This window comes from Glycine soja, chromosome 16, assembly GCF_004193775.1.
Source record: "Glycine soja cultivar W05 chromosome 16, ASM419377v2, whole genome shotgun sequence".
Classification (NCBI taxonomy): Eukaryota; Viridiplantae; Streptophyta; class Magnoliopsida; order Fabales; family Fabaceae; genus Glycine; species Glycine soja.
In genome coordinates this window covers 14,983,910-15,011,467 of record NC_041017.1, presented here as the reverse complement: position 1 = coordinate 15,011,467, position 27,558 = coordinate 14,983,910, and the positions used below count along the sequence as shown (strand labels likewise).

The window sequence follows — 27,558 nt, the reverse complement described above, 5'->3', positions numbered from 1 at the left end:
TGCGTTGTTTGGTGAATGTATATCGAGAAAAAAAAATTACTTTCATTTTTCATAAGCAAATTAATGGAGTTTTCATTTAAAAATTGAAATTCTCACGGTTTAGAGTTGTGATATTATAGCGACGAGGCGAGTCGTTACAAACCTAAGATAAAAGTTTCCTACCTCACCTTAGGTTAGGGGAGCAAAGGTGTTTTGTTGGGGATTTCTATCATATGGTGGCTAATGTGATGTAAATACTCTGTTTTTAAATGTGGGTATTAAGGTAAATTAAATAGTTAATAGAAAAGAAAAGAAAGAATAGAAAAAAAGAAAAAAAAAGGAAAAAGAAAAAGAAAAGGGGAACAAGTTCTTTGTGAGTAAATAAATGTCTAAATTATGTACACTATGTTATAAACTGTACAAATTTGTTGTAAATTTTATAAGTTGGGATTTTGGTATAGGACATAGTGATAACTTGGTTGAAAAGGGAAGGGATAAGAGGTGATGATTCATTTTAATTGCTAGCTTGTTTTTATGTTGCTCTCCTATTCTCAAGGCATTTTTGAATATCCAAAAAAACCAAAATTTCTTTCAAAGTCAGGTCCAACCCTAAAAGCCCTAATGATCCTTGATGATTATGCACTTTACCTTTGATTTGATGGGAAATGATTTGCAAAATTGATTTATGACATATCAGTGATTGAAATTGAGATGAAACACTTGCTTGTGTGAGAATTATACACCTTTGAGAGGTTTTCCTCTGTCTATGTAAATCAAGTGTTTTCTCTGATGTTCTTTAGAAACAAAATGCGAATTGATCTTAATCTCATTTGGTTTTGTGAAATCCATCTTTGTGTTTTCATTTCTCACTATTGCATTTTAAAAAATGTTGTTCTGATCAGTTTGGAGGTTGTTCTAATTAGTATGAAAAATGTTGTTCTGATTGCAAATAGCACGAGATTATGATTGTAATGTTGGGATATTTATTTCATATGTGAGAGATTGATATTTGGTAAATATTCTTAGGATTCTCGAGTGCGAGGGATCGATTCGGGGTAATTTAATGTGTGCATCAGTAATTTTAGAAAATGATTCATATATGTTAATCTTATTAAGATACTAGGGGTATGAACGATGAAATCCAATTCTATGTTTTTCTTGAATTAATTAAATTTGTTATTATTATTTCTGTAATTTTACGTATTTCTGACTCACTAAATTTCGTTATTTTCTTTATTCCGTTACTTTAGTTATCTTTCGTTAGTTAGACAAACCCATGATATTTTGATTGAATTTGTACATAACTATTGAACTATTTACTTTTATCCAGAGGAATTGAGTAACTCAAGTCCCTATGGAGATAATCTTTTCTTATAAATATGTAACTAGCGACGATATTGGTACGCTTGCCAATAGTCTAACACTCACTTCATGTAAGTCATTAGTCCATCAACAATTTATATCTTTATTATCATTAAAATCATGAGTATTTGGATCATTCAAATATGACTTATTGGACCATCCAGTTCTAACAACTATCATCAAGCGATGCCAGTTGAGATTGTGGAAATCTCAACATCTTCGTCTTCTTCATCCAATGAACCAAAAGAGGACTTTAATGATTATGAGTGTACCTTGACTACTCCTTACTTTCCCATATTTGGTTGCCAGTGGTGTGTACTTTTCCTTTTTGGTTGGGGCTGGGACTAGGATGGTGGCACCTCTGGTGGTAGAGCTTGGGGACTATGAGATTGAAAATGACCCCAAGATGCTTAAGGAGGACTCTAAGACTAAGGAGGACCTTAAGATGCTTGAGAAGGACCCAAAGGAAGAGGGAAAGGTAGGATAGATGGATGAGGTCCCCGTTGAGGGAGGGACTTAGAGGCACCTATCGTTGTAATAGAGTTAGGAAGAGAGGACCCAACTAGAGGAGCGGGCTGGATAATGGAAGAATATGAGGTTTCTTCCTAGGTATCTTGCTGATAGGATTCCTATGACTACTGACTTATGACTTAGGTCTTTTGGTGTAGTTTCTACACAAGGTTGGGTTTTAGTGACGACTACTCTAAGTCTATAATCCTTTTTCTTTCTATGTATTTTGATTTGGGTAAACATATGCTTCAGAATGTTTGGCATATGTATATATTTAGTCATCTTACATTATCACCATATGTGTTTATGTTTATACTTTGGGTTGTATCTATCACTCTTACGTAGGGAATACACCTGATACTCATTACTTCATCTGTGTGTGTGTGTGTGTTTTTTTTTGTAGTCAAACATATCCCACTTCATTTATGTTTTACTCGTTTTTTAATGTATGCTTGTTAGCGAGACCACACTACACTTTCCTTTTTGAAAATTTAAATGAAATGTTTTATTTACTATGTGGTATCAACTTTCAAAATTAATCAATAAAAAGTTTTAAAAATTTAGTGAAATTCCAATCTATGTTTCTTAATTACACATGATTTGCTAGATTAAACTTATTAACACGTTTTATAAAAATAAATAAATAAAATAATTAATGCATGTTTATAAAATCATATATAAGAGTGTTACATCAACATTAATTTGTAGATGTAATTTTAAAAATTTAAATAAATTTTTAAAAAGTTAATATGGTGTTGTTTCATGAGTGAAGAAAAAAAATTCAAGTTTAAAGATTTAGATTTGTAATAAAGAAAATTAATAGAATTTAACTACTAGACATATTATTTTTACATTAAACATTCTAACATATATTTATATTATTATAAAAGAAATTATGTAATAACTAATAAGTATATATATATATATATATATATATATATATATATATATATATATATATATATATATATATATATGCACTAATTAAATTTTTGTTATAATCATTTTCGCTTGAATAATTTAAAATATATCACAAGTATTGTTAACTTCCTAAACTATTATTATGTATACATATAAGATATATCTAATGAAAAGAAGATGATTATTCATTTACAATGGTCAAATGACCTATTTGGTCATTTTTTTTTCCTGTTTAATCCTTTATCTTTCATGAAGTTCATTTTGATCCTTTATTATTTTCTTAAAATTGGTTTAAAATGACATTTCATCCATTTAATATTGATGTCGTTAAAGTAATAAAGTTATTGGCGGCTAAAAACTATCACAAAATGTAAGTTTTTTTCCTTCATCTTCCTCTCTCTCTCTCTTGAATCCTCCCTTTGCTTCCTCTTCCTTTCACCTTCTGCAATTAAAATTCACAACACACTCAACCAACGACAACAACAGTCGAACAACCTAACCCCCCATCTACAACACAATCAACAAACAAAAAAAGCCATTCTCCTCAATTTACAACCGAACAACTCAAACTATCAAACCATTTCCAATTTCCACAAAATACAATGCATCCACAACACCCAACCTAACTAAAACACAAAATCCTCAATTCCCAAAACAACCTCACAATTCATCACACCAAAAATTCCAATCACAAATCTGCGAACAATTGAAGGCCACATAACACAAAACTCAAAATTAGATATAAAATTCACGACAAATTCAAACCCAAAATTTGATATAATACCCAAAACAAATCTAAACCCAAAATTAGGCCTAAAACCCACAAGAAATCCAAACACAAAATCTATTGGGGTTGCCAACGATGATGGGGACGTTTTTCTAGCGGTGATGTCAACAACATGGTGACGAAAGTTGGTGGGGTAGAACACTTTGTGGTCAATTATGATGGTGTTGTAACAATGGTTGGCAGATCTAGACCTAGGATTCTAGCTCAATGGAGGGGATGATGTTGCAATGCATGATGACATGTGGGGTGAGCGGGGCTACGTATGATGAAGGGTTTGTTTCATTGGGAGAGGGTTTTTGAGGGAGACATAAGTTTTCATGGTTGCTAAGTGTGGGTATGATGGGTTTCAAGGTTTCGGAAGATGAGGAATGAAGAAGGAGAAGGGAGAAGAGGAGGATGAAGATGAAGGAAAAAAAAACCTTACATTTAGTGGTAGCCTTTAGCTGCTAATACCTTTATTTCATTAATGGTGTTTGCACTCACAGAAGGACTATTTTGGTCCCTTTTTAAAACATAAAGGACCAAATTGAATAATAAAAAAAAAGATAAAAAACTAAATAGGTCATTTGGTATTTAATAATTTATTTACGAGTGAAATTGAACTTGATCCCTTTAAGTATTATCTTAGGTTTAAACTTTATGGACGGAAAAAAAAATGAGAATGGGAAGGAAGCCAATCACATTCCGAGTGGATATTATTTGAAAGACATGAATACCTTGGCAATGCCAGATTAATACATTTGTTTTAATACATGCGTGAAGATGCTCACACTAAATTTTCACAAAATAAATTTCTTTATTTTGTAAACACTAGCCAAAATAAGTTAATTTGCAAACATTAATCCAATGAATTTCCTAAATTAAAATCAATTTCTCAATTTACTACTATTATGTACAAAGTCAATTTTTTTTGAAAGCTAGGTATGTCCATAACTAGAAGGCGTAAGAATAACCATTGAGGAGACAAAGAGATCATCGAAATGGATTTTGTCTCTTCCAACAAAGTCTTCTTCATATACATAATCGGTGAATTAAACTCATGTCAACGTATTTAAAGAATTTAGTCATTTACCAATTATGTTGAACCTTATTTGGTAAGTTAGTCTACCTATAAATCTATAAGATATTTTAAACTATTCCAAACTTATTAAATTAAATAACTCTTGCTACCTTTTTATTAAGAAAACTCTTACTAACCTAAACTTTAGGCGTTATGATAACATAAATAACCTATTTGCCTTCTTACTAGAAATAAGTAATTTTGCCTAGGTCAATGAAATGTCACTTGAAAACCAAATGAAATTAAAATAAGAGAATTATTTCATGCACCCAACATTTTTCTTGTGCACTAGCAAATTTTTGTAAATTTTGAAAGTACTCCTGTAAATAAAAATATAGATTTTTAATCCGTATGAATTATATGGATTGCGAATCCAATAATGACTTTATGGATTGACAATATGTAAATAGATTACCAATTTGGTACCAAATTCGCAATCCGTATGATTACATATTATGGATTCGTAGTTGCCTTAAAATAATCAATAAAAAGCCCAAATTGGACATAAAAACAATGTTAATTGTTAAAATAATCAATAAGAAAAAGCCCATATTGGAGATCCAAAAAAAATTTGTGAAATCCCCCGTATACGTCGTCGTCTTCGTGCCCAGCCCACAACAACTCGCATAGTCCCTCGCCACCCACACGCGCAAGAAGAACAACGAACGTGCAAAATATAGCGGACGAAACGAATTAGAGAGGAACAAAATCACCATCACGATTACCCAAATTGGCGACGTTTGATTCTCCGATATTGCTTCCATGGCTGACATTTGCTGCTACATGTTGGTTTCCATGGGCAAATCGTGATCGAAGTGGTGCCCCTTTTCCAAAACCCTAGGAGAGAGAAAGCGCTGAAACGGCCTCTTGGGGCTCTCACGTTGTGCCTTGGCTCCCAATTACGCCACCCTTTTGTGGATTCAGGTGCTTTTATTGCATCAATTGTTGTGGTTTTGGCATTTTCGTGCGTTCCCGTGGAAACCCTAGGATCATGCAAATTAGGGGAATTCGTGGAAATGGGTGCTGTTAGGGCTTAATTCTGTTGGGCGAATTGTGGTTGATTGTTGTCTCGTTGCGACTGTGTCATGCATTGTGTTGGAAGTGCATTTGGGTTTGTCTGTTTATGGGTATTTGGCATTAATGTGGTATTAAATGCAGGGGAATTTGTCCCCCTTTTGGGAAATTAAATGGAATGCGTATCTTTGAAGTGAATGGTTTGAAATTTGAAGCTTATATGTTTGGTTTGAAATTTGAAAGGAAGAAAATCATTGGTGGCAAGTGATTCATGCATGCAGAAGTTTCTCAATATGTGCATTTATTAGTGACTACTAATACTTAATTGTAAACTACCAGACTATTTTGCTTGTTGCTATTAGTTGGCATCTTTGATGAGTCTGCAACCTTTGTCTGGTTTTGCATTTGCTTTCCCGTTTGAACAGTTTAAACTGAGGTGCCTTCACCCCTTCATCTTGGATGATATTTTGGATGTTCCTGTAGCATATATGACTGTATATGTTGCGCTTACCTTTAAATAAATTATATACTCTCCTTATCCGCGATCATCTTGATCTTTAATTTCATTCAGCTGTCTACCAAAGGAACCAGCTGTCTACCTAATCCTCATCATGTACTTTTAGTACCAGTGGTACTCCTCATATATATAAATATATCTATTTTTGCTGAGCAAAAAAAAAAACCACTTATTTCAGAATTCAAAATATGAACATGCCAAAACCTATGTCTTCCCCATTTGCACATTCTATATTCTACAACCTTCCCCCTTTTACCTATAGCCAATAAAGAACCTTGCAACTAGCAGCCATTGTTTGGTAGGTGGTCTTTCTGACATCCTAACTTAATAGTTATTCTTTGGATAGAGTTCAGTCCACTTTCTAATAGGTACGAACCTGTTAGATAGCGAATTAAACCTTGCTGGAAAGCAGGTCACATATTTCAAACTTTTTATGGAGTGCCTTTCTTGCTTATTTGTTTTCCTTCAAGACTGGTGATGGTTTCCTGAGGCTCCAAGTACAGTGGTTGTGGGTGGTAGTGGGTGTACTTGTAAAGAGACTCCAACACTCAACTTAGTACGTGCTCTAGGAGGCTTTTGTATTACATTAGATCCATTACCAGAGGGCTTAGTCCCTCATTATAGTGGGGAGAATGAGATGCTTGGTTAACAAGTAAGATAGTGTCATATGGGATTTAGGGGGATTCTATCTCTTGATAACAGATTGGGAGAAGATATCAAGGATTTTGATCCTTTATAAATGATCCTCCAAGTCCAAAGATCTCGGGGAGATGTGCATTAACTACTTTGCGTTTTTCTGTCATTTGTCATATATAGGCTATGTTTGGATAGGTGGTAGAGGGTGGAGTGGAGAGGCATGGAGTGGAAAGGGAAGCTGTTCCATTGTTTGGTTTGTAAAAATAGGAATGGAACATAATGGAAGAAGATGGAGCATGATCCAGTCCATTTCATTGTTTAACCCCAATTATCTCCCGCAAATTTGGGGTGCACTTGGTGGAACAAAACTTTTGAATTATAAAATAACCATTTTATCTATGCGAATTATAACCTAATCAACAACCTCATAGGGATAATATATTTAAATAAGGATAATGTGGGACTTAAAAAGCCATAACTCATTCCATTTTGGCATTTTTCCAAACAATGGATTGACATTTTTATCCATTCCATTCCAATCCATCTCTATCATTATATTCTGATCTATTCTATTCCATTTTGTACCACTAATCCATGACCATGGTGTTTACATAATAACATTCTAATGTTTGATTGATGGGAAGTTGTGTCTCGATACTACAATACCCTTATCCCACTAGGTGAGGTTGGCCACATGGATATGTGTCATTGGATAAAAACCAAATTCTTAGAGATATTATTTTGTATGTCCTGAAAACTTTTTTTTTTTTTTTTTTGTGTTGCTACAATTGCTTTATCATTTGATTTATGCCTTTTTTTACCCTCTTCACTTCACAAATTTGGCAGACTCTTTAAAAGATGGGAAGTGAAGCTTTAAGATATTAAAGGTTGGGAATGAATGGATATAAATCAGGATCTGCTCTCCTTGTAAATGCTGAGGTTGATTCTATGGGTGGAGTTGTTGACGGTGGAATTGGTATAGGTTTGAAGATCTCTCCGCGCAGAGCAGCAATTGAGAAGGCGCAAGCAGAGCTCAGGTGACGGGAAAACCCTTCATGTGGTTGCATTTTGCGTTTGATTACGTTTTTTTACTGCCAATCCATTCCATTCTTATTCATAAAGAATAACTAGTGCATGTCAATATCAGAGAGGAGTATGATGTTCGTGAAGAAAGAAGAAGAGAGCTTGAATTTCTTGAAAAAGTATGAAAGTTTTGATCTTTTGCATTTCATATCTCACAATACTTTGATGTAAATGATGGTCACCTGTACTTTGTAAGTGCAGGGTGGGAATCCTCTGGACTTTAAGTCTGGGAATGCTGCTTCAGTTAGTGTTCAGTCTACTTCACTCACTGATCAGCTTCATGAGCAGTTTGTGACCAGGTTGACTATTCTTATCTAGTTTTTCCCATGCATATATGTGTATCTTTTGTGTATTAATTTTTTTAATGCTTCGTTGCTTCTTTCTCCTGTCACTTTCCTATTGTGATCTCAGTGAAGCAAAAGGTAGTTTTGCATTGACTGCCTCCCCTCATGGTGACTCTGTTGACAGTAGTGCTAGACCCGGGGCTCCTTTGGCCAGTGAGCCTAATACTGCTGATAATCTCCTACTTTTTGATGGTGAGAATGAGTTGCCTGAAACTGAAAGGAGGTGCTTGCATTCAAACAGAAGGAATAATATTGCTCTGTCAGAACAGTCTTCCCAAATTGATGGGAGTCAAAATGCTAAGGAGACTGAAGATTCTGCTATTTTCCGGCCATATGCACGAAGGAACCGATCTAGATCAGGTCATGGTCCTCGGGGAGCTTCAAGGGAAGTGAAGGGGTTAACGTCTGAAACAAATAGCCAAAAGAACCTTAATTTGTCAACTGTATCTAAGCCAAAGCCTTCCTGTTTAAATGGTGATGTTGGCCCCAAATATTTGACTACTAATAATACTCTGAATAATGAATTGGTTGGGATCCGAGATCATCAATCCACTAGTGGCAATGCTAGTGTTCCCGAAGACAAATTGGATATTACGGTGAATAGAAACTTAAAAGAAAATCATGGAACTCTACCTTCTGAAGATAATACTGTTCAAGACCCAGTTCTCATGGCTTCTGGAGAAGATAACATAGTTGAATTAAGGGAGCCAGTAGCTGTTGTCAATCATGAGCCTCCACCTCATGTACCTACTACAAAACCTGAAAATGGGCCTTATTGTCAGCCAAATGGGTTTGGCAATGTAGAAGTAGACAGGAAAAGTGTACTAAATGAAGGCCAAAATAGCATTGCTACATTAGGCAAGAATTTCAATTTAGAGTCCTCGTGCACAAAAACTAGCTTAGTTAGAGATGTAAATATTGATAGTGATATGTGTACTAATACAAAGAATGTTGATGCTAATGGAAATACCATGGAACAAACATTTGCATTAGAGAATAAACTGAACTTCGCTGGCTGCAAAGTTGTGAAAGATAGGCATAAGACCAAAAATGCAAATGGTGCTACTGTTAGCAATGAGCATGATGCTGGTTATCAAAATCATTCTGGTTGTGGTAATATTGTCAAAGCTGAGGAAGATGTCCATATTAAGAGTTCTTGCATGTCAAATGTCAAAGGAGTACCTCATAATGACAGTAACATATCAAAAGTTGATAAAGATACCATCTTAGTGGATCAGTCCAATTTTGTCAAGGAAAACAGCTGTGAAAGACATCAGGTTCCTGTGGATGTGTCACTTTCAGAACCTCCTAAGACTGCTCCAGATGTAAAGGGTACAAGCGCCGCCTCTGATGATCAACCATGTCCTATGCACAATATGAAGTTAGCAGACAAGGCTCATGAAGATTCAATTTTGGAAGAGGCTAAAATTATAGAGGTTTCTATTTCTGGTTCCATTTCCATGGATTTCTGTTTATACTTTTTGGTTAAATTTGGTTGTTTGGGCAATAAATTTTAAAGGTCTGATATAATGCACTAAACAGGCCAAGCGGAAGAGAATTGCAGAATTATCTCTTCACTCCTTATCCACACAGAACCACAGAAAGTCACACTGGGGTTTTGTTCTAGAGGAAATGGCATGGCTAGCAAATGATTTTGCTCAGGTTTAATTTTTTATACTCACTAGTGATGTTGTGCTCCCTCATACTTTCTGTGGCAATCTTTTCCATTTAGAAACTAGCAAAATAATAATCATTCTTAAATTTATATATGATTATTCTTGAAATGTTTCTTTTTCTCCAAAAAAAATGCATTTGTAGGAGCGCCTTTGGAAGATAGCTGCTGCTGCACAATTGGGCCATCAAACAGCTTTTACTTGTCGCTCAAGATTTGAAAAACTGAACAGACAATTAGAGACAAAAATTTTGTCTCACAGGATAGCAAAGGCTGTCATGCAGTTTTGGCATTCAGCTAAGCTGCTTCTAGACAATGATCTTGGTATTAACTGCATTGTTGGTTGTGTTGAATCTGGGAAAGTTGATGCAAATGAAGCTTTGAGGGATCAAAGAAGAAATAGCAATATGGTGCTGATTATTTTCTCTGTCCTTTTCGCTCTATCCACAAAAGAAACAGTGCTGTTTGAATTTGATCATTGTATTGCTAGATTTTTGTAGTTATATGAATTTTCTTTTTGAATTGGTTCAATGAGTGCATGCATACATTTTGTTAGATTTTTATGGGACTAGACTTATGCTCATGAGACTTATAATTTTCTGACTTTTTTATTTGCTTTTGGTCTTTTGCCTTTTGCCTTTTGATTTCGTTACTTATTAAAACATTGCTGTTGGTTGCCATTGGAGTTTGTGAGAAGACTTCGTACTAGTATTTTTTTGAGTGCTGTTATTTTACTTTATTATTGCTAATGAATAACAGCTTTTGAATGTATTAAGGAGTAATAATACATTAGTATTATCTGATACACTATTGATAATCTTTAAACCAAAATAAATTAAGAGCAATTGGTTTAGTTTATTAAATTTATAAACTGAAAAATATGGTTTACTTCAAAATGAAATCATACTAGAGTGGATCCACAACATCCTTAGAGCTGGTTGGGTGGTTATGCTTGATTATAGTGACTAGAGATTGTTTGTTAAAATAAATTTAGGTGGTGTAGTTATTTGAGTTTTGGCTTTATGTTGATTTCTTTCATGAATTAACATTGGAAATAAATTAATTTTCACAAGTTGATAATGGTTACACTTTATTATGCTTGATGAAATTAGGTAGCATAAAATTTATGCAAACCGTAAGTTGAAAATAGTAAATTTCATAATGCATTTTATCTTCTGATTTACATTTGGAGATGACTTCTGGATTTTAAGCCTTGTTTGAAATTGTAGTTTAAAAACTACTAATTATCTAGACAAAATATGTTGTTTTTAATTACCACTTCTTTTCTTTTGTTTGGCTATTGTTTGTTGTTGATGTTGATATATACTCATTTTTAGGATGGCTGCCTGTCTTTTACTCACTAATTGGATTAGATGCATCAGAGAGCATTTTTTTTTATCTGGGGGATTTGGGATGCTTAATTTTTTCTTTCTTAACTAGTTGCTACATCCTGATTTACTTATTGAGTTATTTGTTATTGATACTTAAATGTTGATTGTTTTGGTCAGGAGACAAGCAAATTTTTGGAGGGACAAAATCCTGAAAAACATGCAGCACTTAAAGTGCATGCATATGCTTTGAGATTTTTAAAGGCTAATAGATCTCATGGAATTTCCTCTCAAGCAGAAGCACCAACAACACCTGAAAAGATATTTGACTCAAGCACTGTAGATATGTCATGGGATGAGCATCTTAATGAAGTATGTGACAAGTTACCTTATAATTCTGGTTAAAATTTTTATTTTGATGTTAGCTGTGTAACTGTGTCTGTGTGTGGCCTATGTATGTGATTATGTCACATCACATGTTCATTTGCCCTCAACATGTTATAGCCAAATGCAATATTCATTTTGAACTCCACTGGATGTGACTTTTTAATCTAACTTGTGATTTAATAGATATTTTTGTGGAGTACTTTTGTTATTATTTTGTTATTATCAATGTAAGAAAATCTCAACTAGTGGGATAAGGCTTTTGTTGTTGTTGTTTGTTGCATTATTGTTGTAAGCAAATAACTATTTCTCATGTCATTTAAATTTATAGGAAAATCTTTTTTATGAAGTTCCTCCTACTGCAATGGAAACATATAGAAAAGCTATCGAATCTCATTTCCTACAGTTCGAGGTAAATTTATGATCAAAGTTACACAGCTACTTTGTTTACCAGGAAAAAAAAAGAAACAAATGCTTGGTTACTATGTTTTATTCCCTCCTGGATGGCAAAGCTGTTTCCGGAATAATGTTTTTATCTTATTAGTTTAAATATTTATGTAAACATATTATTTTTTTAATTTAACTTATTGAAACAATAGAATATATTTTTTCAGAAAACTGGGAGTAGCATTCAAGAGGAAGTTGCAACATCTGTGTATGATACTGCAGCAGGTACTATTGACTACTTGCATTGTTTGGAATTTTTAGTCTATTGTTGGTTGCTCTGGAACCTGTCATTATTTCTTTTTATTGATTGAAATAGAGTTTGGGTCTCAAGAGAATGCATATGATGAGGAAGAAGGAGAAACCAGAACTTATTACTTGCCCAGTGTCTACGAGGGCAACAGATCATCAAAATCTGCGCAGAAGAAACATAAAAATTTGAAGGCTTACACTCCTAGATTTGGTGATGCTGGTGCTGATTTTCCTTATGTACACTATGCAACTGGAAATCAACCATCCATGCTGTTTGAAAAAAGACCTGCTAGTTTAAATGTTGGGTCAATACCAACAAAGCGCATGCGCACTGCTACTAGGCATAGAGTTGTAAGTCCTTTCACTGTCAACATTGGGACTGTACAGGCTCAAGCTAAGGCGGATGCTTCAAGTGGTGATACCAATTCCTTTCATGATGACCAGAGTACTTTACATGTTGGACCCCTGATCCAGAAAAGTACTGAAGTTGAGTCAGTTGCAGATTATGAAAAACAGTTATCTCATGACTGTGCAGAAACATTTGTTAAAACAAAGAAGAAGAAGAAGGCAAAGACTCTGGTAATAATGAATTTGTATTTATATAACTTAAGCCATGCTTATTTTTGAACATGTGATGGTACTTTTTTTTTATTTACTTCAGAATGTATATTTCAGCTGTATTTGCTTTTATTCTGCAGGGTACTACATATGATCAGGGATGGCAGTTGGACTCTGTTGTTCTAAATGAACAGGTAACCTTTTTTCAGTGAAATTTCCTCTTTCAGCTGTAGCGGTTCAAAAAAGGGAGGAGGAGGGGGGGGGGGGGGTGGGTGGGGGAGAGTAGGATCTTTACAAATTAGGTCTCCTGAAGATGCTAAGTAAATACTGAGTTTTTCTTTTAGATACTACAGTTTGGCAGCAGGTAATTTGGATAGGTATGCTTTTAATTAAGAATAATGGGATTCTGATCCTGTTATTACTTGTCATTGCAACTGCTACATGTTTCCCTGGAACAGGTAATGTCTTGCAGCACTAAGGAACATGTTCCCATTTAGTTTTTGCATTACCTTGAATTCATAAAGAGCAATTTGTTTGGAGTTTTTGATGAGTATGGGCTTCTGTTAATGTTAGGATGTTTCTTCCAATGTGTTTCAAAGTTTTGGAAAGATAATGAAGCTAAACTTGAGCACTGTTCACTTTATGTTGTGCTCTGGTGTATTGAAGTGAAATGCTGGTATTAGTGCATTTTCAAGTCCATCTCTTTCACCACATGGGGTTGCATTTAAGATCTTATCGGGAAAAAATCCAAGTCCCACATTGACTAGAGATAAGGCTAAGATAGAATATATAAGTGGGGGACAACCCTTACCTCATGAGCTAGCTTTTAAGGTTGAGTTAGGCCTAAACCAACATTCTAAGATGGTATTAGAGCCTATCTTAGATCCATTAAAGGGCCTCCCACCATGTTATCCATGCACCAAGCCCAAAAGTGCTGGGCGTGAGGGGATGTATTGGGAAAAACCTAAGTCCAACATCGGCTAGAGATAGTGCCAAGATAGAGTATATAACCTTCACCCTATGAGTTAGCTTTTGGGGTTGAGTTAGGCCTAAACCCACATTCTAAAAGATCTCTATTTGATATTATGTGGACTAGTTTTTTAAGTGAGTGTTGTTTGAAATACGAGGAAAATGAAAAAAAAAATCGTTACATTTTTTAGTCTTTTAAGGACTACTCTTTTATCTTCCGGAGTGGGTGGGAAGACAACATTGTTTAAGAATTCCATGCAAGCAACCTAGTAATTTGTCTTTACAACTTTGCAGTTTTTTGCCCGTGCTTGTTGCATAGGTGCTACTCTAGTTTTAGGTAAATCTGATGCCTACTAAGTTCAGTCACATAGAAGACACTACTTTTCATATCTCTTTTTGGCATGTCAGAAGGTTGTCTGTGTCTGTCTGTATTTTTGCTTCTTTGGAACATCAGAAAGTTGTTATAACAATTTGAAACTTGAATTGCTACCCAAACCCCCAACTTCCTATGGGTATTTTTAAATTTACTGTATACACTGTTTATGAATATTATTTTCTAATTAATCATTCTGTTGGGGGTTCTCAATGCAGAGGGATCAGTCCAAGAAGAGAGGGGAAAGTCATCACTTTGAATCTAATGGAAGTAGTGGTAAAACTACTTGTAATTTTATAATAGATTCTAGAAACTTCTTTTACTTACAATTAGTTCATGAATTATTAGTTCAATTATCATGTTTTGAAGGTTTCTGTGGGCAACCCAATTCTAAGAAACCAAAGATAATGAGGCAGTCACTTGATAATCCTTTGGACAATATTGTGTCCATGACTAATTCTATTCCTTCCCCAGTTGCGTCACAAATGAGTAACATGTCAAATCCTAATAAATTTATTAAGATCATTAGTGGGCGAGACAGGGGCCGGAAAGCTAAAGCTCTGAAGGTAAATTTTGATGTGAAGTTAGATGCTCATATGCTAGCAAATTTTCTTTCTGTGATTTTGCTAATTCTCTTATTTATTTTCATTTTTTCCTATTAGATTTCAGCTGGACAGCCTGGTTCTGGAAGTCCTTGGTCACTATTTGAAGATCAGGTTGTTTGGAATTCATTTGCTTTATCATTTTTTGTGTTATTTTTTAATAAATATTTTACACTTTAATATCTATCAATTGTGTAAAAGACTTACCATTATTCTCCTGCCTGTTGCAGGCTCTTGTGGTCCTGGTGCATGATATGGGTCCAAACTGGGAGCTCATAAGTGATGCTATCAATAGTGCTCTTCAAATTAAGGTACTGATGTGCTAATATGGATAGTTTTAGAAGACAGTGTCATAGTTGCTGGACCTGTGACATTTCATTAGACCATTACTGAAAATCATTCTTCTTAAAAAGATATTATTATTGACACCTACCAATTGCACCTCCTGCTTCAAAGGATGGGTATCCATGTAACTTCTATAAACAAAAATTCAGTAATTGGGAGTATTTAGGGTTAACTGATTACATTTGTCATATATTTTGAAGCTCTGATGCAGTGTTCATTATGAAGCTTTAAATGCTAAAATTTATAGTTAATTTGTAATTTGGTAGTTTAATTAGGATTTAATTAGATTTTTTCCGATAATGACATTTTATAATATTTCCAGTGCGTCTTTCGGAAACCAAAAGAATGCAAGGAGCGTCATAAAAATTTAATGGATAGAACTACCGGGGATGGTGCAGATAGTGCTGAAGATTCAGGGTCTTCACATTCTTATCCTTCTACATTACCTGGAATTCCTAAGGCATGTAATTTGTTTTTCATTTTTAGTATATTTGGATGCATTGTTGAAACCTCGTGTTTGACATACATTTTGCAGCTTTAATTGGGTAAATCTTTCATATCTTTAGCAGGGTAGTGCAAGGCAGTTGTTTCAACGTTTGCAGGGGCCATTGGAGGAGGATACACTGAAGTCTCATTTTGAGAAAATTATAAAGATTGGGCAGAAGCAGCATTACCCTCAGAATCAGGTTTGAATCCAAAGCATTTATATCAGGATAGATTCTAAGATGCAGTGACATTAAAATTGGCATTTGACTTTGTTACCTGCATGTGTACACACACACACACATATTATTTTAATTATTGGACATCAATCTTAGGATTAACTGTACAGTTAAATTCATTATTTGGAAAATAGGCCTTTTGATTTATGATTTGAATCTTGATTTGATAACCTTGTTAATCACTAGTGTCGGTGCTTAAATTAGATGATTAGTTAGTGGCTATTAATGCAGAATTAAATTTAGTTAGCGGCTTAGTCCAACTTCAACAAGAATTGCATCATTTGCATTGCATGTAGTGATATGACTATGAATATCAGTTTAAGAGCCAACTGTATGACATAACTGTTATCATCTATGAGAAAACCTTAATGTTTGGAGTTTGAATCCTTCCCCTAATCAACTTAGGAAACAACTCCTATGATTGCTTCCCCATTAGTGGGTAAATTGATTATACATAAACTAGACGTATTGGTTTATATGAATACTAGGAGAAATCCACGTCTCTATATTATTTTAAATGAAGATAAAATAAAAGAGGGAGAGAGAAAGGAAGGAGGTTAACAATGTAAAAATATATTATATTATTTATCTATTGAGAGGAAAGAAACTGATATTAATGATAGTGGGGTGGTCAATGTAGTTAAAAAGAGAGTAATGGATGGTTTAAAGAGTAGTTATAGGATAAAATTGTCTTATAAATTGCGTAAGCCAAATGTGGGTATTCCCTTTATTATTAGTATAGATGAAAATAATATAAAATTTGTATCAATTTATAGTTCATTGTAACTAATTCACCATAAATAATATTTTGTTGATAATATGTGTATTGTTTTTCATAAGATCAATAATATTAATTGTCAACTTTTTTAATGAGGTTATGATTGAAAAAACAAAATAGATCAAAGATGTACATCATTTGAGTAATTTGTTAAATTTTTTGATGCAAGCTCCATTGGAGCTTGTAGGCCTAGGATCTTCTTCATCAATGGATTCCTTTGCTTCTTGGAATATGAATGGCAGCGGAATGGAGAAAGGAAGAGAGAGAGAGGAGACGCCACTTCAAGAAGAAGATGAGTCTAGAAGAAGCTCACCACCATAGGAGGCCATGGATAAGAGCTTGGAGGAAGAAGAAGATGAATGAAGGGAGAGGGAGAGAAGAGCACGAAATTTTGTGCTCTAAATGAGCTTTGAAATCTGAAGTTTAATATTCAAATGATCAAAGTTGAAAAAAATGCACACACATGACCTCTATTTATAGCCTAAGTGTCACACAAAATTGGAGGGAAATTCAAATTTCACTTGAATTTGAAATTGAATTTGTGGAGCCAAACTTTGGAGCCAAAATTTCACTAATTATGATTAGTGAATTTTAGTTATGGTTCAGCCCACTAATCCAAGATCAATTCCAAGATTCTCCACTAAGTGTGCTTAGGTGTCATGAGGCATGAAAAGCATGAAGGACATGCACAAAGTGTGACTATATGATGTGGCAATGGGGTGTAGTAAGCAAATGCTCACCTCCCCCTCTAAAATTTAATTGGATTGGGCTTCTACCAATTCAATTAAATTTATTTCCAACCACACACATCAAATATCCACTTAGTGCATGTGAAATTACAAAACTACCCCTAATACAAAAACTAGTCTAGGTGCCCTAAAATACAAGGGCTGAAAAATCCTATATTTCTAGGGTACCCTACCTACATTATGGAGCCCTAAATACAAGGCCCAAAAATAATGAAACCTTAATCTAATATTTACAAAGATAAGCGGGCTCGTACTTAGCCCATGGGCCCGAAATCTACCCTAAGGCTCATAAGAACCCTAGGGCCTTCTCTTGCATCTCTGGCCCAATCTACTTGGAGTTTTTCTATCCAATGCCCTTGCAGAGTAGGATTGCATCATTCCCTCCCCCTTGAAAAGGATTTGACCTCAAATCCTGAGGTTCTTGATACTCTGGGCTCCTTCCCTTAACACCTGTAAAAAGAACAAAAACATATGTATTAGTGGTGTTTAGTATGTTGAAGTAAGGTAAGGTCTGAAAACTCATTTCCTGGGCATCTTCCCATGAAGAAACATGGTTCCTCACCAACTCAATGAGTGGTGCTACAAGTATAGAAAAATATGGGGCAAACCTTTTGTAAAAGTTTGTTAAGTCTTGGAAGCCCCAAATTTTTCTTACACTTGGTGGAGCGGGCCACTCAGGAATGACCTTTATTCTCTTAGGGTTCATGGGAACCCTTTGATCACAATTTAAAAAATTAAGAAAAGTAAAGCAATAGAACATACCTTTTTCTGTATTTTCATGTTGATTATTCCTACCAAAAAGTATGACAAACCTAAGGTGTCCCATATGAGTGCCTAAGTTTGTATTGAAACTAAAAATAAGAACAAACCTACCTAATGAGTCCCTATGTACACAAATCATGAAGATGTTGGGTGCATGAGTAATTTTACAAAAGAGTGTTGCACCACCCAAAGCATTCATCACACCACCTATTTTAGGGATTTGGTGCCTAATAATACCTATTTTGGGCACCAACCAAGCACAAGGATTTAATCTCTTGCGAACCAAACCCTCATCCAACAACTCCTTTACTTGAGGAATAAACTCAAGCCTAAGAGATGTGGCAATGCTAACAAGTGTCTTTTTACAAAGGAGAAAATGTGGAGGTTGTCTAAGAAGGGAAATTTCTTTAATATTTGTCTTTATTTCAAAATGTCTTTCCTTCTTAGCTAACCTCTTGGAGGAGACACTTACCTCCTTACACTCCTCCTTAACCATTAAAGGTTGTCCTTCTTCTTGGGGGTAGATCTCTTCACTAGATTCTTCCCATTTTGCTTCTTCACTTTTACTAGAGGAAGGTGAAGTAGTAGCCTCATCTTGGCTACTATAAATGTCTTGGCCCCTCATAATCATGGTTTTCTTGGTGGGGCATTGAGAAGTAATGTGTCCTCTTCCAAGACATTTAAAGCACTTCATGGAGCTAGTCTTCTCTTGCATACTAGCCTTAAGGGGTTGCTTTTCTATTGTCTTCCCCTTATCATCTTTGGGCTTAGAAGGTCTCACCCCTAAGATTCCTTGACCTTGGTCTTTCTTTGGATAAGAGTGAGAGCCATAAGATTTTGAAGTAGACTTCCTTTTAAGTTGTTGCTCTACCCTTATTTCCCAATCTAAATTGGCCTCTACATTGTCCTTCCCATGGAAGTATGGGAGTTTAATGTTAACCTCTTGAGGCTTTCTTTCATTTTCTCTCCTATGGAAGTGAGGTCTAAGATGTGACCTATGCCTTCCTTCATAATAGTCACGAAGTTCTTCACTTAGGCTCTTGCAAGAGTTATGACTACTATAGGAGACATGTTTTTCTCTTTTCATTTCTTTCATTATTTTTCTTCTTTCTTCCTCTCTTATTTTCTTTCTTTCATCTTGACTTATTTCTTCCACTTTTTTTTTACCTTTTTCTTTTCTCTCTTGTTTTTCTTTCCACAACTTAAGGGATCTCAACTCATCTAATATCTTATACAAGGGGTCCTTAGGAGTAGAACCCTCACCATTAACACTAGATGAAGAATGAAGACTCATGTTGGTTCCTAAGTTATGGTTCTTTCTTGTTGGGGGTTTGAAAACAAAAGGTAAAATAAACTATGGTTGAAACTAGCCAAAATAAACACTAAAAGAGGTGTGAAAGATAAGGTAAAAACTAATTAGTAAAAGGCAAGCTATCTAGGCAGTTTGACAATGGAGGGTAAAGGAAATAAGCTATGAAAATAAGCAAGAAATTAAAGTGCAAGAAATGCAAACTAGGCGGATCCTAAGAGTGTTTGGATGACCTCATTTAAGGTTCCCAAAAAAACACTCACTATCCTAAGGGGAAATTGCCTAAAATTATTACACACAAATGGAAGTAGGGTGACCTAGCGGAGGCTCCCAACTTACTTCCAATGAAAGGCCTTTTTGTTACAAAATTTGAAAGCAAAGCAAATTGCCAATTACAAAATTACAAAGAAAAAAGTCCTCAATTGTGGTGGCTATTCTCTCTTTAGTGTTTCACTCAATTTGGAGTGCTTCTTAGTCCAATAGCTCTTAAGGTGGTTGGCCCCTTGCTTCTTGACTCAAATTCTTCAAGATATGGCACCAATCCTCTTTTCCAATTCCCTATATGGCAACTCACAAGCAAGGAAACAAAGAGACAAGCAATAACCAAAGACAAAAAAAAAATGAAATGAAAGCTAAACCAATAGAGTTTTAACAAGACAAATTTCCAAGGATTATTCAACAATTAAAGCAATGAAAAGCACAAAAAGCAAGCTAGGACTCAAAGAGAAACCTAGAATGGCTCTAGAGTAGAGTAGACAAACTCAAAAAAAAAAAAGACTCAAGAAACCTCTAGTTTTGGCACTTGTTTTCACAATAATTTTCAATTGAAATTTCAGAACTAGGATTGGTATAAAATAGGCACCAATTATAGAACAAATTTTGAGCCAAAACAACAAGTACACTTTCCTTTCACTTTTTTTTTTTTTCCTGGACACTGATTTTTCTGCCAACTTGTGAGATTTTTCTTATTTTTTCCTTTAATCCAAATCACTTGTTTCTTTTTTTATAATTTTGGTCCAGATGTCTAGAAAATTCAGTAAAAGTTTCAGCTCAAAAAACGTAGTGACCAGTTCCCAGTAATTTATACAAGTTCGTATGTTCAAGCTGCCAGCACCAGCGATTTCAACCTAGAAATCAAGAGTAGTGTTTATGTTGCTTAAGGCTTGGATAGTTACAATTTGTGTTTGCTTATGCTCAATTATCTTGAATAAAACAATTAAAGAGAGCTTAAGACTTATTTTGATTCACAAATCCAGCCACAACTCAGCACCACAACTCAACTTCATCATAGGCATCATGTAGGAAACTTAGAAAGCAAAAAAAAAAAAAGTTCAAGAACAAGACTACTTCTAGGAATTGATTTAGAACATGTTATGAACTAAATAACATGCATGAATTAGACTCAAAATTCAAAAGATAGGCTAAGAATGACAAGAATACATGAACAAATGTATCTAGAATTCAATTAACAAAAAAAAATTCAACACAAACTTAGAACATAATGTGACAATTACTATGACTAAACATGACTCTAAGACAACATGGATTAAGTGATTTACACTTAGATTTTTGTGTTTTTTTTTTCTAATCAATATTTTGGAAAAAAATTTATATCTAAAGGTTCAGCACAAGAATATTATGAATGAAAATTGATAGAACCTAAAATCAACACAAAAACAAGATTCAAGAGTAGATCTACAAATTTTGAACCATAGAAATGCAAGAACAAGTGTAGATCTAAGATTTAATCGGTTTATTTTTTTTTGAATCTACTCTAAACAGCACCAAACCACAAGACAATGGAGGATATACATGGAGAATAAGATGAAGAACAAGGAATTAAAGAGAATTCACCGAACAAAAAGATAGAGGAAGCAAAAGAACATCACCTAGATGAAGATGCTCTTGATACCACATGATGCAAGCTCCATTGGAGCTTGTAGGCCTAGGATCTTCTTCATCAATGGATTCCTTTGCTTCTTGGAATATGAATGGCAGCGGAATGGAGAAAGGAAGAGAGAGAGAGGAGACGCCACTTCAAGAAGAAGATGAGTCTAGAAGAAGCTCACCACCATAGGAGGCCATGGATAAGAGCTTGGAGGAAGAAGAAGATGAATGAAGGGAGAGGGAGAGAAGAGCACGAAATTTTGTGCTCTAAATGAGCTTTGAAATCTGAAGTTTAATATTCAAATGATCAAAGTTGAAAAAAATGCACACACATGACCTCTATTTATAGCCTAAGTGTCACACAAAATTGGAGGGAAATTCAAATTTCACTTGAATTTGAAATTGAATTTGTGGAGCCAAACTTTGGAGCCAAAATTTCACTAATTATGATTAGTGAATTTTAGTTATGGTTCAGCCCACTAATCCAAGATCAATTCCAAGATTCTCCACTAAGTGTGCTTAGGTGTCATGAGGCATGAAAAGCATGAAGGACATGCACAAAGTGTGACTATATGATGTGGCAATGGGGTGTAGTAAGCAAATGCTCACCTCCCCCTCTAAAATTTAATTGGATTGGGCTTCTACCAATTCAATTAAATTTATTTCCAACCACACACATCAAATATCCACTTAGTGCATGTGAAATTACAAAACTACCCCTAATACAAAAACTAGTCTAGGTGCCCTAAAATACAAGGGCTGAAAAATCCTATATTTCTAGGGTACCCTACCTACATTATGGAGCCCTAAATACAAGGCCCAAAAATAATGAAACCTTAATCTAATATTTACAAAGATAAGCGGGCTCGTACTTAGCCCATGGGCCCGAAATCTACCCTAAGGCTCATAAGAACCCTAGGGCCTTCTCTTGCATCTCTGGCCCAATCTACTTGGAGTTTTTCTATCCAATGCCCTTGCAGAGTAGGATTGCATCATTTTTCATTGCAGATTACATTTAACTTAGTTTGTATATGAGAACAGCTAGCAACACACTTTTTTTACCACTATTATTGGTTGAAATTTATTAGGTATACTTCTAACATATATTAGACTGCAAAACTTTATTTGTGCCTGTTTTTTGGAGCAATTTCTTTGATTTTCTGTGGCCTTCTGAATTGGGACACTCTAATTACTGCTCATTGGTCTGATTAGTGTTTACTTCTGTAGGATATTGTCTGCATGGAGCAGAATTGTAGCTATATAAAATTCAAAACTTCCCATTTTGTCTTTAGTTTGTGGCACGATTCTTAACAGAAAGTCTTGTTATATGCAGGTTGATAACCTGGATTCAAAACAATTAGCGCCTGTCCATAATTCACACGTGATTGCTCTTTCCCTAACCATCCCCAACAACCTGAATGGATGTATTTTAACGTATGTTTTTTATTTTCTGGGTAACATGGAAATTTTATAACTTTAGGGTTCTGTTGCATTGTCTACTATGCTCATCTAGCTGTAGTTGGGTTTTCCTTGTAATTTTAAAATTTTGGTACACCTGGTTAGTTTGTTTAGCACAAGTAGTTAATTTTTGTTTGAATCCTGGATGAAGGCCACTTGATCTCTGTGAAGCTGAAGAAATAAATCCAGATGTCCCAGCCCTTGGGTATCAAAGTTCTCATCCTGGTGGTTTGACATTACCGAATCAAGGTTTTGTACCATCAATGCTTCCTACATCCGGGGTGAATTCTTCACTACCAGGGTCTTCTTCTGGTATGGTTCTTGGCCATAACTTGTCATCATCTCCTGGTGCATCTGTCAGGTGTGCAGTTTTATGGCTGAAGATTCTTGCTGTGTGATTAGATTTTGTTCATTAACATCATTTGTTTTTATACTATCAATTGATGCATTTGTTTCAGGGGTGGTAGATATGGGATTCCAAGAAATTCACCTTCATCAGTGGATGAGCAACAGAGAATACAATACAATCAAATGCTATCTGGAAGAAACATTCAGCAGAGTATGTCAGTTACAGGGACTCTTTCTGGAAGTGATCATGGTGTTCGCATACTTCCTGGTGGAAATGGTATGGGCTTAATGGGTGGAATTAACAAAAACATGGCAATGAGGCCAGGGTTTCAAGGAATGGCATCACCATCAATGCTTAATTCTGGAAGCATGCTTTCCTCTAGTATGGTTGGTATGCCAAGCCCTGTAAATATGCACTCTGGAGTTGGTCCTGGACAAGGCAACTCAATCTTAAGACCTCATGAGAATCTACATATGATGAGGGTGAGAAGTATTCTTATTCCATCTTTTTAGGATTCAATTGATTCTGTGGATAGTATTATCCACAACAGCTAATAATCAAATTTCCGGAAAGAAAATTTAAACGAAAAACCATTTTTTTTAAGAACTTAGCAAAATGCCAAAATCAAAGATGTGTTTTGGCTGTATTTCACCTTGTGCTATGAAGCTTATTTCCCAACCAACTCAGCATCCTTGTTTTCATAACTGCAATGGTCTCACTTAGGCTTTGTTAGGAGATTGGTTTATTTTTTACCAAAATCAAAGATGTGTTTTGGCTGTATCCCAACCAACTCAGCATCCTTGCAGTGATCTTATTTTATTTCTACTGATGACATTTTCCCCATTGCCATTAGCCTGGTCATAACCCAGAACATCAGAGACAAATGATGGTTCCAGAGCTTCAGAGGCAGGTCACCCAAGGCAACAGTCAAGGTATTCCTGCTCTTTGTGGGCTGAGTTCTGCCTTTAGCAATCAGACAACACCACCAGTTCAGCCTTACCCAGGACATGCCCAACAGCCACACCAACTGTCCCAGCAGCAGTCCCATCTCAGTAATCCTCGTCCTCATCTTCAAGGTCCGAGTCATGCCACTAATTCACAGCAACAAGCATATGCTGTCCGGTTGGCAAAGGAAAGACAACTGCAGCAACGATACCTGCAGCACCAGCAGCAGCTTGTTGCATCAAATGCATTAATACCACATGTCCAGGCAAAGTCTCAACTTCCCATCTCATCATTACCATTGCAGAACAGTTCTCAGGTTCAATCACAAAATTCTCCTCAGCAAGTGCCTCTTTCACCTTTAACGCCATCATCCCCTTTGACTCCCATGTCATCCCAGCTCCAACAGCAAAAACTTCACCATATACAGCCTGGGTTCAGCAGGAATCCCACTGCTAGTGGGTTGACTAATCAAGCAGCAAAGCAACGCCCACGACATCCGCCGCAGCAGCAGTATCAGCAACCTAGTAGGCAACATCCTAGTCAACGGCATGATGTACAGTCTCAACAGCAGACAAAACTTCTGAAGGGAATGGGAAGAGGAAATATGTTGGTCCATCAGAACCTCTCTGTGGATACTTCTCAAAGTGGACTCTCTCTGCCTGCGGGAAGCCAAACTGGTGAAAAAGGGGACCAAATCTTGCACATGATGCAAGGTCAAAATTTATATCCTGGATCTGGTTTAAACCCAAATCAACCATCAAAGCCTTTGGGTCATGCTCATTCTTCAAACCATTCACAGTTGCAGCAGAAGCTACATTCTGGGTCACCAACCACTTCATCAAAGCAACTTCATATTTCTTCAGATACTAGTGGTCAAGGACAGGTTTCACCAGTTTCATCAGGTCAGTTGTTGTCACCTCCTCACCCAGCTGTTATTGCTTCGAACCACCATCAGCTGCTGCCACAGATTCAGTCTAAGAAAATTAATCAAACTCAAATAAATGTTCAGAGAATGTTGCCTCAAAACCATCTCGTGCATTCTGTGTCATCAAGCAAGTCTCAGTCTGATCCAACTCAATCTGATCAACAGCCTGCAAACAGTGCTTCCCAGGTTAGTGCAATGACTCAGGGTTGTGTGGATTCTGCTAGTGTGGTACCAGGTGTTTCTACTGTATCTTCTCAGTGGAAAGTATCAGAACCACCATTTGATTCCACTATGAACAATCAAACAACTCAAGTGAGCTCCTTGGGGAGTGCTCCTGTTGAAAATTCCACTGGAAATGAGCAACCAGCAATTAGTCAAGGGTTGGGGCCAAGATCAGTTAGCTTGATTTCTCAGGCACATAATTCTGATACACAGTGGCAGCAACAGCAGTCGCAATCTCTCCAACAGTCATCACAACCCATCCTATCTCAGCAGCCATATCAGGCTGAGTCGCAGCAGCAACAGGAGCAAGATCAACATTCTCCTAGAGATCTTGCTTTACAACATCAACCTCAGCAACATATGCAACATCTACAATCAGGGCAGAGCAGTTTGTTTATCCAGCCACCTAATTCTAATGTGGAATGATGCATTCTAACTGATGGAGCAGCCAAGTGCGCTTGTTCTGTCAGGATGGGAGTTTCTATGCCTTAACAGCAGTGTACAGGTATTTCTATATTTGTTTTTTCCTGTTTTGGCTTGTATATGTGCAAATATTGCATTGGATTACATTTGTTTGTTTGACTCTTGGGGATGGGGAAGGGTTATGTGATTTTTTCACCACGGGCATATGAAACAAACACATTCATCATATATGGTTCTCTGATTAGATGAAAGCTTTTTTCCTCAATGATCACATCAGTAATTGATTGGCTTTGTTCCTCCTCAATGATTCATATCAGTAATATTGACTTTGTTCACAATAGCTGCAGATTGTTATTTTTAGATCTGTTAGTGAGAAAGACTTCAGGACTTATTTCTTGAAATTATCTTGGCCACCAACTTTCTCACTAAAAGATCTAAAAATGCTACCGTCCTAAGTTTCACCTTGTCCTCAAATTGATAGTGTGTGGATTAGTCCCTTATGCTTGGATCCCCTTGGCTGAAATTTTTTCCCCTTGGATCCCACTGTTTATTGGCTATAGCTACTGCAGCTATTCACTAGGTTTGGACCCTTATCCTTGGAAGTTGGAACCACAGTCCCATTTCCCACCTTACACTCTCATCTACGGTTGGTAACCTAACATTTGATGAATTCTACATGGTTCATTAATATGTCCTGTGTATGTGTATCTGGCTTTTTGCTTGTTCTTTTACTAGGTGTACTTGTTCATTTATTGTGGCAGAATGAGGAAAAAAAAATAGAAAGACCTGATTTTGTCATGGGATTTTGTGCAGATAAGCTGATTATTCATGGGGACTGTGGAATATGGAAACAGGTATTCATTGTTTCTGCACGTGTCCTGTTGAAGTACTAACCGAAGTTATATTGGCAGGCATCATTGCTTATCGTTTGCAAATCTTGTATATTACCACTGTTTTTAGAAGGTTGACCCCCCCCTCCTCCGCATTTTGCTTTTTTGAAAAGAGACGAGTATAGAGGTATTTTTGTACAGGGTCGTCTCTTGTTTCCTTTGTACTTTCTCCCTCCTTTTCCTTTTGTCTTGACCTTCTCATGTGTAGAGGAACAGTTGCCTTTTGTTTTACTAGATTATCGGGATATAGAAATCATTTTTATGGGCAAAAGCCAATAAAAATTTCCTGGTGTTCCAACTACCCATTGATGTCTATATTATCTTGGTACTACCATCTGTACGTATGAAAATTTTCATTTTGTAACCATTTTAAGGTTTAAGAACGCAAAATGTCCCAAGAGCTTGTCAGCATAATTAAGGGGGAACCCTTTTTTTTAGCTACCACTTATCAGCATGTGTTTCTTTGTTTTAAAAAATAACTTAAATTTAAGTTTGTGTAATGCACATAATAAATATTTATGTTATATGAAAAATTTATAATAAATAAGTACTATTTAAAAGCAGTAATATTTCATAATATTTATGACATTTGTAAAAGTAAGGGTATTTTGGATTTTCTTGCCATGATATTATGTACTTTTTGAAAATATTTGTAATATTTTTCTTCTATAACAAGAGGCTTAATTATACGGTTGGTTCCTTAATTATAATTAAAAATTTAATTAGATTTCTCAATTAGTAAAAATTTTAATAAGATCTTTTAACCGTTTAAAATGGTACAACCTTTTTGTCAACTCCGTTAGTTTGACAAAAATTTTATAAATAGATATTTTACATCGTTTATATTTTACTTCAGATGTAGTAGCATTGGTTGTATAGATAACAGATGTAAATTTTGTTTCATTGGTTGTATAGGTAATAGATGTGAAAATATCTATTTTCGTTGTAAAAAATATATATGATTGTAGTATTTTTAATAATTAAAACATGAATGAGTTT

General features: G+C 35.5%; 1 protein-coding gene across 8 annotated transcripts; it reads left to right on the top strand.

Annotated features, from left to right (window-relative positions):
* Nucleotides 1–5,207: 5,207 nt before the first annotated feature.
* On the top strand, nucleotides 5,208–26,874 carry LOC114390670 (chromatin modification-related protein EAF1 B-like). 8 transcript variants are annotated; one of them, XM_028351495.1, is made up of 24 exons: nucleotides 5,210–5,543; nucleotides 7,633–7,823; nucleotides 7,934–7,988; nucleotides 8,071–8,168; nucleotides 8,281–9,649; nucleotides 9,756–9,875; nucleotides 10,032–10,295; nucleotides 11,394–11,585; nucleotides 11,929–12,009; nucleotides 12,197–12,269; nucleotides 12,361–12,872; nucleotides 12,992–13,045; nucleotides 14,412–14,469; nucleotides 14,563–14,759; nucleotides 14,856–14,909; nucleotides 15,026–15,106; nucleotides 15,463–15,600; nucleotides 15,707–15,826; nucleotides 22,681–22,781; nucleotides 22,957–23,166; nucleotides 23,264–23,636; nucleotides 24,008–25,751; nucleotides 26,239–26,315; nucleotides 26,483–26,874. In XM_028351495.1, exons 2-22 carry the CDS (start codon nucleotides 7,681–7,683, stop codon nucleotides 25,670–25,672), a joined length of 5,958 nt encoding a protein of 1,985 aa, XP_028207296.1. In that variant the 5' UTR covers nucleotides 5,210–5,543; nucleotides 7,633–7,680; the 3' UTR covers nucleotides 25,673–25,751; nucleotides 26,239–26,315; nucleotides 26,483–26,874. The 8 variants fall into 8 exon arrangements, with proteins under 8 accessions (XP_028207301.1, XP_028207296.1, XP_028207295.1 ...); XM_028351494.1 differs by having other exon boundaries at nucleotides 26,230–26,315; XM_028351500.1 differs by lacking the exons at nucleotides 26,239–26,315; nucleotides 26,483–26,874 and having other exon boundaries at nucleotides 5,208–5,543; nucleotides 24,008–25,001; nucleotides 25,109–25,319.
* Nucleotides 26,875–27,558: the final 684 nt, after the last annotated feature.

What these genes read in the sequence shown, in the direction of transcription:
- LOC114390670 (XM_028351495.1), top strand. Translation starts at nt 7,681, where the DNA reads ATGAATGGATATAAATCAGGATCTGCTCTCCTTGTAAATGCTGAGGTT. An exon ending in GGAAAGCTAAAGCTCTGAAG is followed by an intron (nt 14,760 to 14,855) that starts GTAAATTTTGAT and finishes TTTTCCTATTAG; the next exon opens with ATTTCAGCTGGACAGCCTGG. An exon ending in AGCATTACCCTCAGAATCAG is followed by an intron (nt 15,827 to 22,680) that starts GTTTGAATCCAA and finishes TGTTATATGCAG; the next exon opens with GTTGATAACCTGGATTCAAA.